Below are 14,233 nucleotides of genomic sequence, written 5' to 3' on the forward strand. Positions count from 1 at the left end.
TCTCACTAAAAATACAATAATTAGCTGGGTGTGATGCCATGCATCTGTAGTCCCAGCTACTCGAGAGGCTGAGGCAGGAGAATTGCTTGAACTTGGGAGGTGGAGGTTGCAGTGAGCTGAGATCGCATTATTGCACTCCAGCCTGGGCAACAGAGTGAGACTGTTTCTCAAATAAATAAATAAAAAGTATAAGCTCCATATCAAAAGACAAAAAACAAAAACAAACAAACATACATATATATAGTAAATAAAATTGTTTAAAAATGAACTGAAGGCAGCCGGGCACGGTGGCTCAAGCCTGTAATCCCAGCACTTTGGGAGGCCGAGGCGGGTAGATCACAAGGTCAAGAGATCGAGACCATCCTGGTCAACATGGTGAAAGACACTGGTCAACATGGTGAAAGACCCCGTCTCTACTAAAAATACAAAAAATTAGCTGGGCATGGTGGCACGTGCCTGTAATCCCAGCTACTCAGGAGGCTGAGGCAGGAGAATTGCCTGAACACAGGAGGCGGAGGTTGCGGTGAGCCGAGATCGCGCCATTGCACTCCAGCCTGGGTAACAAGAGCGAAACTCCGTCTCAAAAAAAAAAAAAAAAAATGAACCGAAGGCAATCTCACGTAGGGGACTGGGCCTGGACCTATAAAGAACATGAGGAACAATGCCCATGCCCAGCATCTGGTGAGCAAATAAACAAAAGGCAGAATATTAGAATATTTATACACCAGAATATCATTCAACAAGGAAAAGAAGTACTTATACAACCTGGGTGAACCTTGAAGACATTAATAATGGTAAATGAAAAAACAGTCATAAAGTGTTACATATTGTCTGATTCCATTTATATGAAATGCCCAGAATAGGCGAATCTATAGACACAGAAAGCAGATTTGCGGTTTCCTAGCGCTTAGGGCAGGGAGGGTTGGTGGAAGGATTGGGGGTGACAGTCAAATAGTATGTGGTTTCTTTTGGAAATGATAAAAATATTCTAAAATTGACTGTGATGATGGATGCACAATTCTATGAATACACTAAAAACAATTGGATTGTATGTGTTAAATGGATGAATTGAATGATTGTGAATAATATCTCATAAAGCTGTGAAAAAAGGTTTTTTGGCTGGGCTCAGCGGCTCACACCTGTAATCCTAGCACTTTTGGAGGCTGAGGTGGGAAGGTTGCTTGAGCCCAGAAATTTAAGACCAAACAAAACAATAACAACAACAAAAGCAAAAACAAACCCAGTGGTGCCCAAGTGCTTGTAGTCTCAGTGACTTGGGAGGCTGAGGTGGGAGGATCACTTGAGCCCAGGAGATGGAGGCTGCAGTGAGCTGTGAGGGCACCACTGCCCTCCAGCCTGGATGACATAGTGACATGCTGTCTCCAAGAGAAAAAAAGTTTTTTATAATTTAGATAATTGTTAGTAAGAGTGAAACGACACTTGTCAGTGTTAACTGTCAAATTTGAAAGACCAGAAAATAAAACTGGCCACCCCCATGTATCCCCACGTTTGTAGAACATCAAGGTGCCCTGTATTTGCTTTTTTTTTTTTTTTTTTTTTTTTTTTTGAGACAGAATCTTGCTCTGTCGCCAGGCTGCAGTGCACTGGTGCAATCTCGGCTCACTGCAACCTCCACCTCCTGGGTTCAAGTGATTCTCCCGCCTCAGCCTCCCTAGTAGCTGAGACCACATGTGCAGGCCATCATACCCAGCTAATTTTTGTATTTTTAGTAGAGACGGGGTTTCACCATGTTGGCCAGGATGGTCTCCATCTGTTGCCCTCGTGATCCGCCCGCTTTGGCCTCCCAAAGTGCTGGGATTACAGGCGTGAGCCCCCGCCCCCGCCCCTGTATTTGCATATTAAAAGATTAGGCTGGGAGAGTCAATTTTTCTCAGGCTCCGCGAATGACATGCGTAGTTAAACAAATCCCCTGAGCCCTATGCAAATCAGGCACCGCCTCCTCCAGCCACTGTGTATGTATCTAGCTGGTATCTCTGGTTCCCTCTCTGGGCTTTCGAGCTCCCTTCCCTCTGTCTCTGTACAGGGGAGTTTCTTCCTTCTCCCTTCCTTCTTGCCCCTTCTTGCCTATTAAACTCTAGGCTCCTTAAAACGACTCCACGTGTGTCCATGTTGTTTTATCTAAACCAGCAGGAGGACCAAGAACCCTGGTGTTCCTCCAGTCAGCGGAGTCCTATTGTTACCGAGGAATTTCACCTGACAAGAAACCCAAACTCAGGTATGCAGTTTATTATTACACACGGCGGGCCCAGATGGGTTCGTACCCAAAAGTCTGGAACCCGGCCTGGGTCAGTACACAGCTTTTATGGGTTAGGGGCAGGGGAAGTAACTCAAGGTTTTAGGCAACGTGACAGTTTTGCAGGGGGCTTTCTGGCTAGTAAACAGGAAGCAGGTGAGCAGAAGCACAAAAGCAGACAAGGTAGCAGAGGCAGCTAATTCAGACACTCCGGAAATTAGGCCCTCAGGAAATTTTCTTAACAGGCCTTTCACACAGGCCTTCCATCTCACTACGACTGGTAGATAGGGGCACTATCATTTTTGATGCTTACATTTCAGAGATCTCAAGTCCTTGAGAAAGACATTCCTGGGTTATAAAAATTTACAAGAGGCCTTTAGAAAGACTTATATGTACCGGGCGCGGTGGCTCATGCCTATAATCCCAGCACTTTGGGAGGCTGAGGCGGGTGGATCACTCGAGGTCAGGAGTTCGAGACCTGCCTGACCAATATGGTGAAACCCCATCTTAGGGAAAAAAAAGAAAGAAAGATTTATATGTATCTCACAGGGGCAGAAGGAATTTACAATGACAAATTCTCTAAAATGCTTTTTTTTTTTTTTTGAGACTCTTGTTACCCAGGCTGGAGTGCAATGGCGCGATCTCGGCTCACCGCAACCTCCGCCTCCTGGGCTCAGGCAATTCTCCTGCCTCAGCCTCCTAAGTAGCTGGGATTACAGGCATGTGCCACCACGCCCAGCTAGTTTTTTTTGTATTTTTAGTAGAGACGGGGTTTCACTATGTTGACCAGGATGGTCTCGATCTCTCGACCTCATGATCCACCCGCCTCGGCCTCCCAAAGTGCTGGGATTACAGGCTTGAGCCACCGCACCCGGCCTCTAAAATGCTTTTTAAAAAAGGAAGCGAATACTCTCTTCCCTCATTTTTTCTTTTTGCTTTTGTTTAGATGCTTATATTAAAAGACAGGGCTTTGCTATTGTAAACTAGAAAGTATCTGAGACAGGTCTCAGTCAACTTAGTTTATTTTGCCAGGGTTAAGGATGTGCTTCTGACATAGCTTCAGGAGGTCCTAATGACATGTGCCCAAGGTGGTCAGGGTACAGATGGATTTTACACATTTTAGGGAGACGTGAGACATTGGTATGTGTAAGATGTGCATTGACTTGTTCTGGTAAGGCGGGAAAACTTGAGGCAAGGACTTCCAGGTCCCACATAGGTAAGAGACAAAGAGTTGCATTCTTTTGAACCCTTCATCTTCCTCCACTGAATACACAATTTAGGCTGGCTCAGTGAATCTACATTTTTACATAAACAATAGGGCAGGGGAAGCAATCAGACATGAATTTGTCTCAGGTGAGCCTCAGAGGGATGACTGAGTTCTGTCTGTCCTTTGTCCACAAGGAATTTCCTTGTGTGCAAATTGTGAGGAAGTTACGTAGCTTTTTATCTTTTTATTATTATTTTTGAGACAGAGCCTTGCTCTGTCGCAGTGGCACAATCGCAGCCCTTTGAGAGAGCGAAATGAGCAGATTGCTTGAGCTCAAGAGTTCGAGCCAGTCGCAGTGGCTCACACCTGTAATCTCAGCACTTGGCTGAGGCAAGAGAATTGCTTGAACCTGGGAGGCAGAGGTTTGCACCATTGCACTCCAGCCTGGGTGACTGTGTTAGAAACACGAGTTTGGAGTTGTAAAGAAAACGAGCACTTAGACGTAAGGTTTTTCAGCAAGGCAAATTTATTTTTGTAGAAGGATGTGGCTCGCACTTTTAGTCATTGTGAGAGCACACTGAACAAAGGAGTTATTTTTAACGTTTTTTATTTTTATTTTTTTATTTTTTGAGAGAGTCTTGCTCTGTTGCCAGGCTCCAGGCTGGAGTGCAGTGGCGTGATCTAGGCTCACCCCAACCTCCGCCTCCTGGATTCAAGCAATTCTCCTGTCTCAGCCTCCCAAGTAGCTGGGATTACAGGCGCACGCCACAACGCCCAGCTAATTTTTGTATTTTTGGTGGAGACGGCGTTTCACCATGCTGGCCAGGATGGTCTCTCTTGACCTCGTGATCTGCCTCGGCCTGGCAAAGTGCTGGGATTACAGGCGTGAACCACCGCATCTGACCATATATATATATTTTTTTATTGGCTGGGGTTGGACTGTATAATTTTTTTTGAGACGGAGTTTCGCCCTCTCACCCAGGCTGGAGTGCAGTGATGCGATCTCGACCCACTGCAACCTCCACCTCCCAGGTTCAAGTGATTCTGCTATCTCAGCTTCCTGAGTAGGTGGGATTACAGGCACGCACCACCACGCTCAGCTGATTTTTATTTTTAGTAGAGACGGGGTTTCAGCCTGCTGGTCTCCAGCGCCTGACTTTGATCCGCCCGCCTCCGCCTCCCAAAGCGCTGGGATGACAGGCGTCAGCCACCGTGCCCCACCTGGACTGCATAATTTAAACGGATCTTCAGTGGCTAAAACATCATAACTTTTAAAAATAAGGTAATAAAACGAGAGCTTTGAAGGCTAAAGCGGAGAATGGGATGCGTAAAGTGGGGGCGGGGTTTGGGTTGATCCAGGCGTCCCCAAACTGCGGCCCCCTGAGGCCATTTGTCCGGCCCCCCACCGCACTTCAGGAAGGGGCACCTCTTTCACTGGTGGTCAGTGAGAGGAGCACAGGATGTGGCGGCCCTCCAACGGTCTGAGGGACAGTGAACTGGCCCCCTGTGTAAGAAGTTTGGGGACGCCTGGACCTTACGACTTACGACCAGGAAGTTGAGTTTGAAGAGGAACTTAGCGGTACGAGACACGTTTGGGCCTGTGACGACATCGCCAAGGTGGGGAGGGTGGTCACGGAAGAGCCGTTTTGGCTGGTAGGGGCACTTTACAGTAGAGCAGGTCGCTTAGAAGGGACAAGGAAGTTGATTTTGAGAACAAAGAACAAGGAAGTTCAAAGTTTTGAAGAGGAATTTACTGCATCATGGTATCTGACAACTCTTTGATTTTTATAATTTAAAAAAATTTAAAAAATTGTTTTTTAAAAATAGGAACTTACTTGAATAAGGCGCAGGAAAATTGAAGAAGGTTTGGTGAGTTGTTTTAATAAGTTCGTATGAATTTTTCGACACAAGGTATGATAGAACATTTTATAAAAATAAGTATATTATAATGGCAAAAAAAGTGAGGACTGAGGACATAAGTTTTTTTTTTTTTTTTTTTTTTTTTTTTTTTTTTTTGAGACGGAGTTTCACTCTTGTTACCCAGGCTGGAGTGCAATGGCGTGATCTCGGCTCACCGCAACCTCCGCCTCCTGGGTTCAGGCAATTCTCCTGCCTCAGCCTCCCAAGCTGGGATTGCAGGCAGGCGCCACCATGCCCAGCTAATTTTTGTATTTTTAGTAGAGACGGGGTTTCACCATGTTGACCAGGATGGTCTCGATCTCTTGACCTCGTGATCCACCCGCCTCGGCCTCCCAAAGTGCTGGGATTACAGGCGTGAGCCACCGCGCCCGGCCGACATAAGTTTTTTTATTTTTAAAATTAAATTAGTAAAGGGAATGTTTATTTTTAAATTTTTAGTTAACTTATTGGATAAAGTAGCAGTAAGACTCTGTAGTGTTTTTGTTATGGTTTTCTTGGGAGTAGTATTACTAGGGATAAAAGTATAACTGAATTTTAATTATAACAGACTTTGTGTTTGATTTGCCATTGTTTTAATTTGGTGGGGTGTGTTTATCACTACGGTTTTTTCAAAAGTTAGTTTTTGGTTTGTTTTTTAGTTAACAAGGCAGTAGCCTCGATAGATTGAATATATTTAGGTCACTTACAGGATACTTGGTCTAAAACTTTTGATAGAAAGACTACAGGTTGTAAGCGGGCCCCTTGTTTTTGAGTAAGTACCCCTAACGCTACCCTCTTGTTTTTGTTAATGAAAAGGTGAAATGGTTTTTTTAGGGAAGGCAAGGGTAAGACAGGGGCAGTGATGGGTAAGTGTTTTAACTCTTCAACTTGATGAATTTCTTTAGAAGTCTACAGGAGAGTGTCAGGTTTTCTCTGGGATAAATTTTAGGTATAAAGGTTTTGTTTTGCGGCATTTGAGTTAATCTATAATTGGCCTTTCTAATTAATCTTAAAATTTTTTTGAGTTTTTAATTTTCAGCAAGGATGAGGACACATTTTTTTTTGACCCGTTTAGGCTTTATCTTTTGTTTGTTTTAATTTATTAAGTGTTTTAAGTATTTTATATTTTATACGTTGGAGGTTTTTTGAAACTTGTAATTTTTTTTTTTAATACAAAAGTTTATTCGTAAATGTACAACAGCTCCAAGACAACACTTAATTCCAGCTATAGGTGGCAAAAGATGCTATGGCAGGGAATACAGATGTTTAAATACGGATGAAATAAAGGGTCACCATCTCCTCAGGGACAAGGAACAGCTAACTTTTTGCCAGATTTCTTAATTCTACCTGTGGCCAGGGGCCCCTTCCCCGAGGCCTTTGCTTTTAGCCTTTCGAGTTTCTTCTGCTCTTCTTTTTGTTTCTGCTTGAAAGCCTTATCTTCCTCGTCCATCTCCTTGGCCTGCTTCTTGGGCTGTTTCAGGGGGTTTTTCTTGCCACCTTCCTGGCTGGTCATGGCGTCTGCCGCCCCTTTCCCAGACCCTTGTAATATATATATATATATAAATATATATAGTTGTAGAAAGTTAAGTAGGTGGTTGCTGGGTGCGGTGGCTCACGCTTGTAATCCCAGCATTTTGGGAGGCTGAGGCGGGTGGATCACTTGAGGTCAGGAGTTCCAAACTAGCCTGTCCAACATGCCGAAACTCCATCTTAAAAAAAAAAAAAAAAAAAGTTAAGGAGGTAGATGGAAAAGTCTGTTGGTGGTTGTTTTTTTTTTTTGAGACCAGAGTCTCACTCTATCGCCCATGCTGGAGTGCAGCGGCGGGATCTCGGCTCACTGCAACCTCCACCTCCTGGGCTCAAGATTCTGCCTTAGCCTCCTGAGTAGCTGGGATTACAGGTGTGCACCGCCATGCCCAGCTAATTTTTGTATATTTTTTAGTAGAGATGGGGTGTCACCCTATTGGTCAGTCTGGTCTCGAACTCCTGACCTCGTGATCCACCCACCTTGGCCTCCCAAAGTGCTGGGATTACAAGCGTGAGCCACTGCTCCCGGCCTTGTTGCTTGTTTTGTAGTTTCATTACATATCAGTAAGTTATTTATATATTGGAGTAAACATATATGTTTTGGGATAAAAAATTTTTTTAGGGCCGGGCGCGGTGGCTCAAGCCTGTAATCCCAGCACTTTGGGAGGCCGAGGCGGGTGGATCACGAGGTCGAGAGATCGAGACCATCCTGGTCAACATGGTGAAACCCCGTCTCTACTAAAAATACAAAAAATTAGCTGGGCATGGTGGCGCGTGCCTGTAATCCGAGCTACTCAGGAAGCTGAGGCAGGAGAATTGCCTGAACCCAGGAGGCGGAGGTTGCGGTGAGCCGAGATCGCGCCATTGCCCTCAAGCCTGGGTAACAAGAGCGAAACTCCGTCTCAAAAAAAAAAAAAAAAAAAAATTTTTAGGACTTGTTAGGATTTGGCTAAAGAGGTTAGGTGAATTTGTGAACCTTTGGGGCAAGACTGTTTATCAGTATTGTTTTTGTTTAGAATGAGGATCTTTTATTTGAAAGTAAATATGTCTTGGCTGTCCTTAGTTAAGGGACACGTCTAGAAAGCGTTTTTTAAATTTATAACTGTAAATTCTTGATGATTATATGGAATATTGTTGAGAATGGTGTAAGGGTTAGGAATGACAAGGTGGGTAGTTTGAACTATTTGGTTAATAGTCTAAAGATTTTGTATTAATTGGTATGTTTTGTTTGATTTTTTAGTAGGTAATATGGGGATATTATAAGGGGACATACAGGGTTTAAGGAGCCTGTCTTGCAGAGACTTTTAATCACAGGCTTTTTGTCTTTTAGGGGAATTGGGTTTTTTTTTGTTGTTGTTGTTAGGGGTTTTTAACTTTGTATGTATTAGAGGAACTTGAAGTCTTTTTTCTTTTTTTTTACTATATATCAGGGTGGATATATTTTTCTTTTGTGGTGGTAAGTAAATTTAATCAGGTGAGGAATCTTCTTGGGTCCACATGTAGGCCTATACTTAATTTTAACATTAAGCTCCTTTTAAATAGGTTAGTTTTTGTCTTAGGGATTAGTAGAAGTTTAATATGAGTTAATTGATTTTTGTATTTGACTTTTGTATCTTTCAATATTTTTTTTTTTTTTTTTGAGACAGCGTTTCACTCTTGTTACCCAGGCTGGAGTGCAATGGTGCGATCTCGGCTCACTGCAACCTCCGCCTCCTGGGTTCAGGCACTTCTCCTGTCTCAGCCTCCTGAGTAGCTGGGACTACAGGCACACGCCACCATGCCCAGCTAATGTTTTTGTATTTTTAGTAGAGATGGGATTTCACCATGTCGACCAGGATGGTCTTGATCTCTTGACCTCATGATCCACCTGCCTCAGCCTCCCAAAGTGCTGGGATTACAGGCTTGAGGCACCGCGCCTGGCCTGATTTTTTTTTTTTTTTTTTAGACAGAAAGTTTGAGGAGCAGGGGACATTAGGTAGAAGAGAACAAACATAGGAATGAGTTGTTTTTAAATGTATTAAAAAGATTGTAACTTTATGTTTAGGTTTCATCTTTCAATTTATTAAGGGCTCTTGGTGGGAATCCAGATAAAAAGAGCAGAGCTCCTTTTAATTTTTTTTTTTTTTAAAAAAGTCATAAGTAGAGTGACTTTTTTTTTGTTTGGGACATTTCTTCTTAAAATGACTTTTTTTTAGCTGGGCGCGGTGGCTCAAGCCTGTAATCCCAGCACTTTGGGAGGCTGAGGCGGGTGGATCACGAGGTCAAGAGATCGAGACCATCCTGGTCAACATGGTGAAACCCTGTCTCTACTAAAAATACAAAAAAAAAAATTAGCTGGGCATGGTGGCGTGTGCCTGTAATCCCAGCTACTCAGGAGGCAGAGGCAGGAGAATTGCCTGAACCCAGGAGGCGGAGGTTGTGGTGAGCCGAGATCATGCCATTGCGCTCCAGCCTGGGTAACAAGAGTGAAACTCCGTCTCAAAAAAAAGAAAAAAAGAAAAAGACTTTTTTTGGGGGGACTTTTTTTTTTTTAAAATATTTGAAACATTGGCCAGGTGTGGTGGCTCACGCCTATAATTCTAGCAGTTTGGGAGGCCAAGGTGGGTGGATCACCTGAGGTCAGGAGTTCAAAACCAGCCTGGCCATCATGGTGAAACCCCATCTTTAAGGAAAAAAAAAAAAAAAAAAAAAGGGCCGGGCATGGTGGCTCAGGCCTGTAATCCAAGCACTTTGGAGGCCAAGGCAGGTGGGTCACCTGAGGTAGGCAGTTCAAGACCAGCCTGACCAACATGGTGAAATCCCGTCTTAAAAAAAAAAAAAAGTTAAAAAAAAATTTGAAACATTTATTTTGTCTTCCTTCTCTTCCTGTTCCCAGGTTCCTTGTCTCACCTGCCTATGTCCCTTATATGGCTTAACATGTGAAGACTTAAATAGTTTATAAGTTTTGGCCCTTTGGAGGGATTGTTTAGAAGTGTGTAACCCGGGCGTGGTGGCTCACACCTGTAATCCAAGCACTTTGGAGGCCAAGGCGGGGGGATCACCTGAGGTCAGGAGTTCAAGACCAGCCTGACCAACATGGTGAAACTCCATCTTTAAGAAAAAAAAAAAAAAATGTGTGGAACTTTGGATAATGGAGGGTAGTATCTGGGACTCTTATTTTTTGAGGTTTTCTTTGTTAAAATGTGAATAACGTAATTTTTTGTTTTGTGTGTTTTTTTTAAATTGCATTTTAGGTTTTGGGGTACATGTGAAGAACATGCAAGATTGTTGCATAGGTACACACATGGCAGTGTGATTTGCCGCCTTCCTCCCCTTCACCTATATCTGGCATTTCTCCCCATGCTATCTCTCCCCACCTCCCCACCCCCCCGCCCCTCCCCCATTTCCCCCCAACAGACCCCAGTGTGTAGTGCTCCCCTCCCTGTGTCCATGTGTTCTCATTGTTCAACACCCGCCTATGAGTGAGAACATGCGGTGTTTGATTTTCGGTTCTTGTGTCAGTTTGCTGAGAATGATGGTTTCCAGGTTCATCCATGTCCCTACAAAGGACACGAACTCATCGTTTTGGATGGCTGCGTAATATTCCATGGTGTATATGTACCACATTTTCCCTGTCCAGTCTATCATCGATGGGCATTTGGGTTGGTTCCAGGTCTTTGCTATTGTAAACAGTGCTGCTATGAACATTCTTGTGCATGTGTCCTTATGGTAGAATGATTTATAATCCTTTGGATATATACCCAGTAATGGAATTGCTGGGTCAAATGGAATTTCTATTTCTAGGTCCTTAAGAAATCGCCACACTGTCTTCCACAATGGTTGAACTAATTTATACTCCCACCAACAGTGTAAAAGTGTTCCTATTTCTCCACATCCTCTCCAGCATCTGTTGTCTCCAGATGTAATGTGAATAACATAAATTTTTGTTTTGTTTTGTTTTGTTTTAATTGTTTACACATATTTTTTGAGCTTTGCTTTTCTTTTTTTTTAAATTTTTTATTTTTTCCAAAGATGGGGTTTCAAGATGTTGGTCAGGCTGGTCTTGAACTCCTGACCTCAGGTGATCCACCCACCTCAGCCTCTCAAAGTGCTAAGATTACAGGCATGAGCCACCGCACCCAGCCAACCATAGTTTATTTATTTATCTGTTTGTGAGAAACTGGACTTTCATCATTTACATATTGAATTAAAAGTTGACATACCCAATCTTCATTGGACTGAAACTTTGGCCAGAAAACTGAGGGTTTGATGATGGATTCCTGAGTCTAAATAAAACAATACTTTTATCATTTGTTGCTTTTCTTTGTGTTTGATTCTCTCTTTTTTCTTTTTTTTTTGAGACGGAGTTTCGCTCTTGTTACCCAGGCTGGAGTGCAATGTCATGATCTCGGCTCACCGCAACCTCTGCCTCCTGGGTTCAGGCAATTCTCCTGCCTCAGCCTCCTGAGTAGCTGGGATTACAGGCACGCCCCACCATGCCCAGCTAATTTTTTTTTTTTTTTGTATTTTTAGTAGAGACGGGGTTTCACCATGTTGACCAGGATGGTCTCAATCTCTTGACCTTGTGATCCACCTGCCTTGACCTCCCAAAGTGCTGGGATTACAGGCTTGAGCCACCGCGCCCGGCCTTCTCTCATTATGTTTTCAGTATTTTAACATGAGACTTAGGGGCCAACAGGGGAATGTTACTGTCAGTTTTATCTTTTTTATCCCCTTCCTTATTTGGGGTATTTTTCATCTTGGAGAAAGTGTCTGGGGCTCACCCTTTCTTAATAGAGATTTTTTGCACCCTCCAGAGGCTCAACCCCTCGTTTTAGGGATTTTTCGCCTATTCTTTATCTAGAGGCTCAACCCCCCTTACTGGAGGTTTCTCACACTCTTTAGTTTTTGTTTTTTCTCTGGCTGCTATTTGTAGGAATTTTAGGTCCCTCTTAGTATTGGTGGGTTGGTATAAACCCCACTATAGGAAAATGCCTTAAGCTGCATGAGGTGACCATGGAACCACAGATCTGGACACCACATTCACTTCGCACTCAATTGTACATCTTATTTACACACTTTTAACCTCTAAGATATCTCAACCACCAACAAAATACTTTGCTGCCCCCTTGACTTTTTTTTACCTTGGTCTGTGTATTTTGGTCACCACGGTATGTGAGATCTTTTTTCTCTGAGTTGTTGAGAGTCTGGGTTTATTTGTCATGCTGGGGAGATCTTGATCCTTCATCCCTGAGGCCACTGCAAGGAGGCAGTGGGACGCATCTCCTCGTGAGAGATGGTTGGGGATCTCTCCCCAGAGGAGAATGTCAATCCTGGATGATCCCCCAAGTTGTTAGAAACAAGAGCTCTGGGCCGGGCGTGGTGGCTCAAGCCTGTAATCCCAGCACTTTGGGAGGCCGAGGCGGGTGGATCATGAGGTCAAGAGATCAAGACCATCCTGGTCAACACGGTGAAACCCCGTCTCTACTAAAAATACAAAAAATTAGCTGGGCATGGTGGCGCATGCCTGTAATCCCCGCTACTCAGGAGGCTGAGGCAGGAGAATTGCCTGAACCCAGGAGATGGAGGTTGCGGTGAGCTGAGATCACGCCATTGCACTCCAGCCTGGGTAACAAGAGCAAAACTCCATCTCAAAAAAAAAAAAAAAGAAAAGAAACAAGAGCTCAAAGTCAAAAAGAACACAAAGAACACAGAATTTCCAAAAGTCATACTTTTGGAAATTGTGAGAACACACTGAACAAAGGACAAAAGAAGTTTTTATTTTTAACGTAGTTTTTGTTTTTGTGCCTTTTTTTAAAATTACCTGGGTTTGCACTGTACAATTTATGTTGATCTTGAGTGGCTAAAACTTAAACTGTTTAAAATAAGGTAATAAAACGAAAATTTTGAAGGCCAAAGCAGAGAAGGAGATGAGTAATGGGGGCGGGGGATTGGGTTGATTTATAACCTTACAACTTATGACCAGGAAGTTGAGTTTGAAGAGGAAGTTAGTGGTATGAGGCATGTTTGGGCTTGTGAGGACATGGCAAAGGTGGGAAGGGTAGTCATGGAAGAGCCATTTTGGCTGGTAGGGGCAGGTCACAGTAGAGTAGGTCGCTTAGGAGAAGGGACAAGGAAATTGATTTTGAGAACAAAGAACAAGGAAGTTAAAAGTTAAACCTTTGAAGAGGAACTTACTGCATGGCATATCTGGCAATGGGCAATGGTAGTGAAACCCAGTCTTAAAAATAAGTAGGCTGGGCATGGTGGCTCACACCTGTAATCCCAGCACTTTGGGAGGCGGAGGCAGGTAGTTCATTTGAGGTCAGGAGTTTGAGACCAGCCTGGACAACATGGTGAAACTCTGTCTCTACTAAAAAAATACCAAAATTAGCTGGGTGTGCTACTGAGAGCCTATAATCCCAGCTACTCAGAAGGCTCAGGCAGGAGAATCGCTTGAGTCTGAGAGGCAGAGGTTGCAGTGAGCTAAGATCATGCCACTGCACTCCAGTCTGGGCGAGAGAGTGAGGGACCCTGTCTCAAATAAGTAAATAAATAAATAAATAAATAGGCCCAGCGAGGTGGCTAATGCCTATAATCCCACCACTTTTGGAGGCCAATGTAGGTGGATCACTTGAGGTCAGGAGTTTGAGACCAGTCTGGCCAAAATGGTGAAACATAGTCTGTACTACAAATTCCAGAAAAATTAGCTGGGCACAGTGGTAGACACCTGTAATCTCAGCTACTCAGGAGGCTAAGGCAGGAGAATTGCTTGAACCCAGGGGAAGTTGCTGTGAGCCAAGATCACGCCACTGCACCCTAGCCTGGGCTACAGAGTAAGACTTTGTCTCAAAAATAAATTTTAAAAAATATAAATAAATAAGTAAATAATTGTATTTTTTTATTGCTATTTTTAGGGTTAACTAAAGGTATTTTAGGCTGCGTGTGGTGGTTCACACCTGTAATCCCAGCACATTGGGAGGACAAGGTGCATAGATTTCTTGAGGCCAGGAGTTCAAGATCAACCTGGGCAACATAGTGAGCCCTCGTCTCTACTGAAGATAAAATAGGCTGATGCAGTGGCTCACGCCTGTAATTCCAGCACTTTGGGAGGCTGAGGTGGGTGGATCTTGAGGCCAGGAGTTCAAGAGGAGTCTGGCCAACATAGTGAAACCCTATCTCTACCAAAAATACAAAAAATTAGCTGGGCGTGGTGGCAGGCACCTTAATCCCAGCCGCTCAGGAGGCTGAGGCAGGAGAATCTGGGAGGTGGAAGTTGCAGCAGCCTGGGTGACAATGCAAGACTGCCACTCAAAAAAAAAAAAAAAAAAAGATAAAATAATTAGCTGGATGTGATGTCGTGAACT

General features: G+C 43.7%; 1 protein-coding gene and 1 long non-coding RNA gene across 2 annotated transcripts in view; one reads left to right on the forward strand and one right to left on the reverse strand.

Annotated features, from left to right (window-relative positions):
* Positions 1-429: 429 nt before the first annotated feature.
* LOC141585009 (uncharacterized) overlaps positions 430-14,233 on the forward strand; it is a 45,613-nt gene continuing 31,809 nt past the window's right edge. The window contains exon 1 of the long non-coding RNA XR_012518291.1: positions 430-2,236. This is a non-coding gene — a long non-coding RNA (uncharacterized LOC141585009). The remainder of the gene's footprint in view (positions 2,237-14,233) is intronic.
* On the reverse strand, positions 6,661-6,873 carry LOC120365069 (translation machinery-associated protein 7-like). Its single transcript, XM_039472414.2, has one exon. The coding sequence runs from the start codon at positions 6,871-6,873 to the stop codon at positions 6,661-6,663; it is 213 nt and encodes a 70-aa protein (XP_039328348.1).

This window comes from Saimiri boliviensis, chromosome 7 (assembly GCF_048565385.1).
Source record: "Saimiri boliviensis isolate mSaiBol1 chromosome 7, mSaiBol1.pri, whole genome shotgun sequence".
Classification (NCBI taxonomy): Eukaryota; Metazoa; Chordata; class Mammalia; order Primates; family Cebidae; genus Saimiri; species Saimiri boliviensis.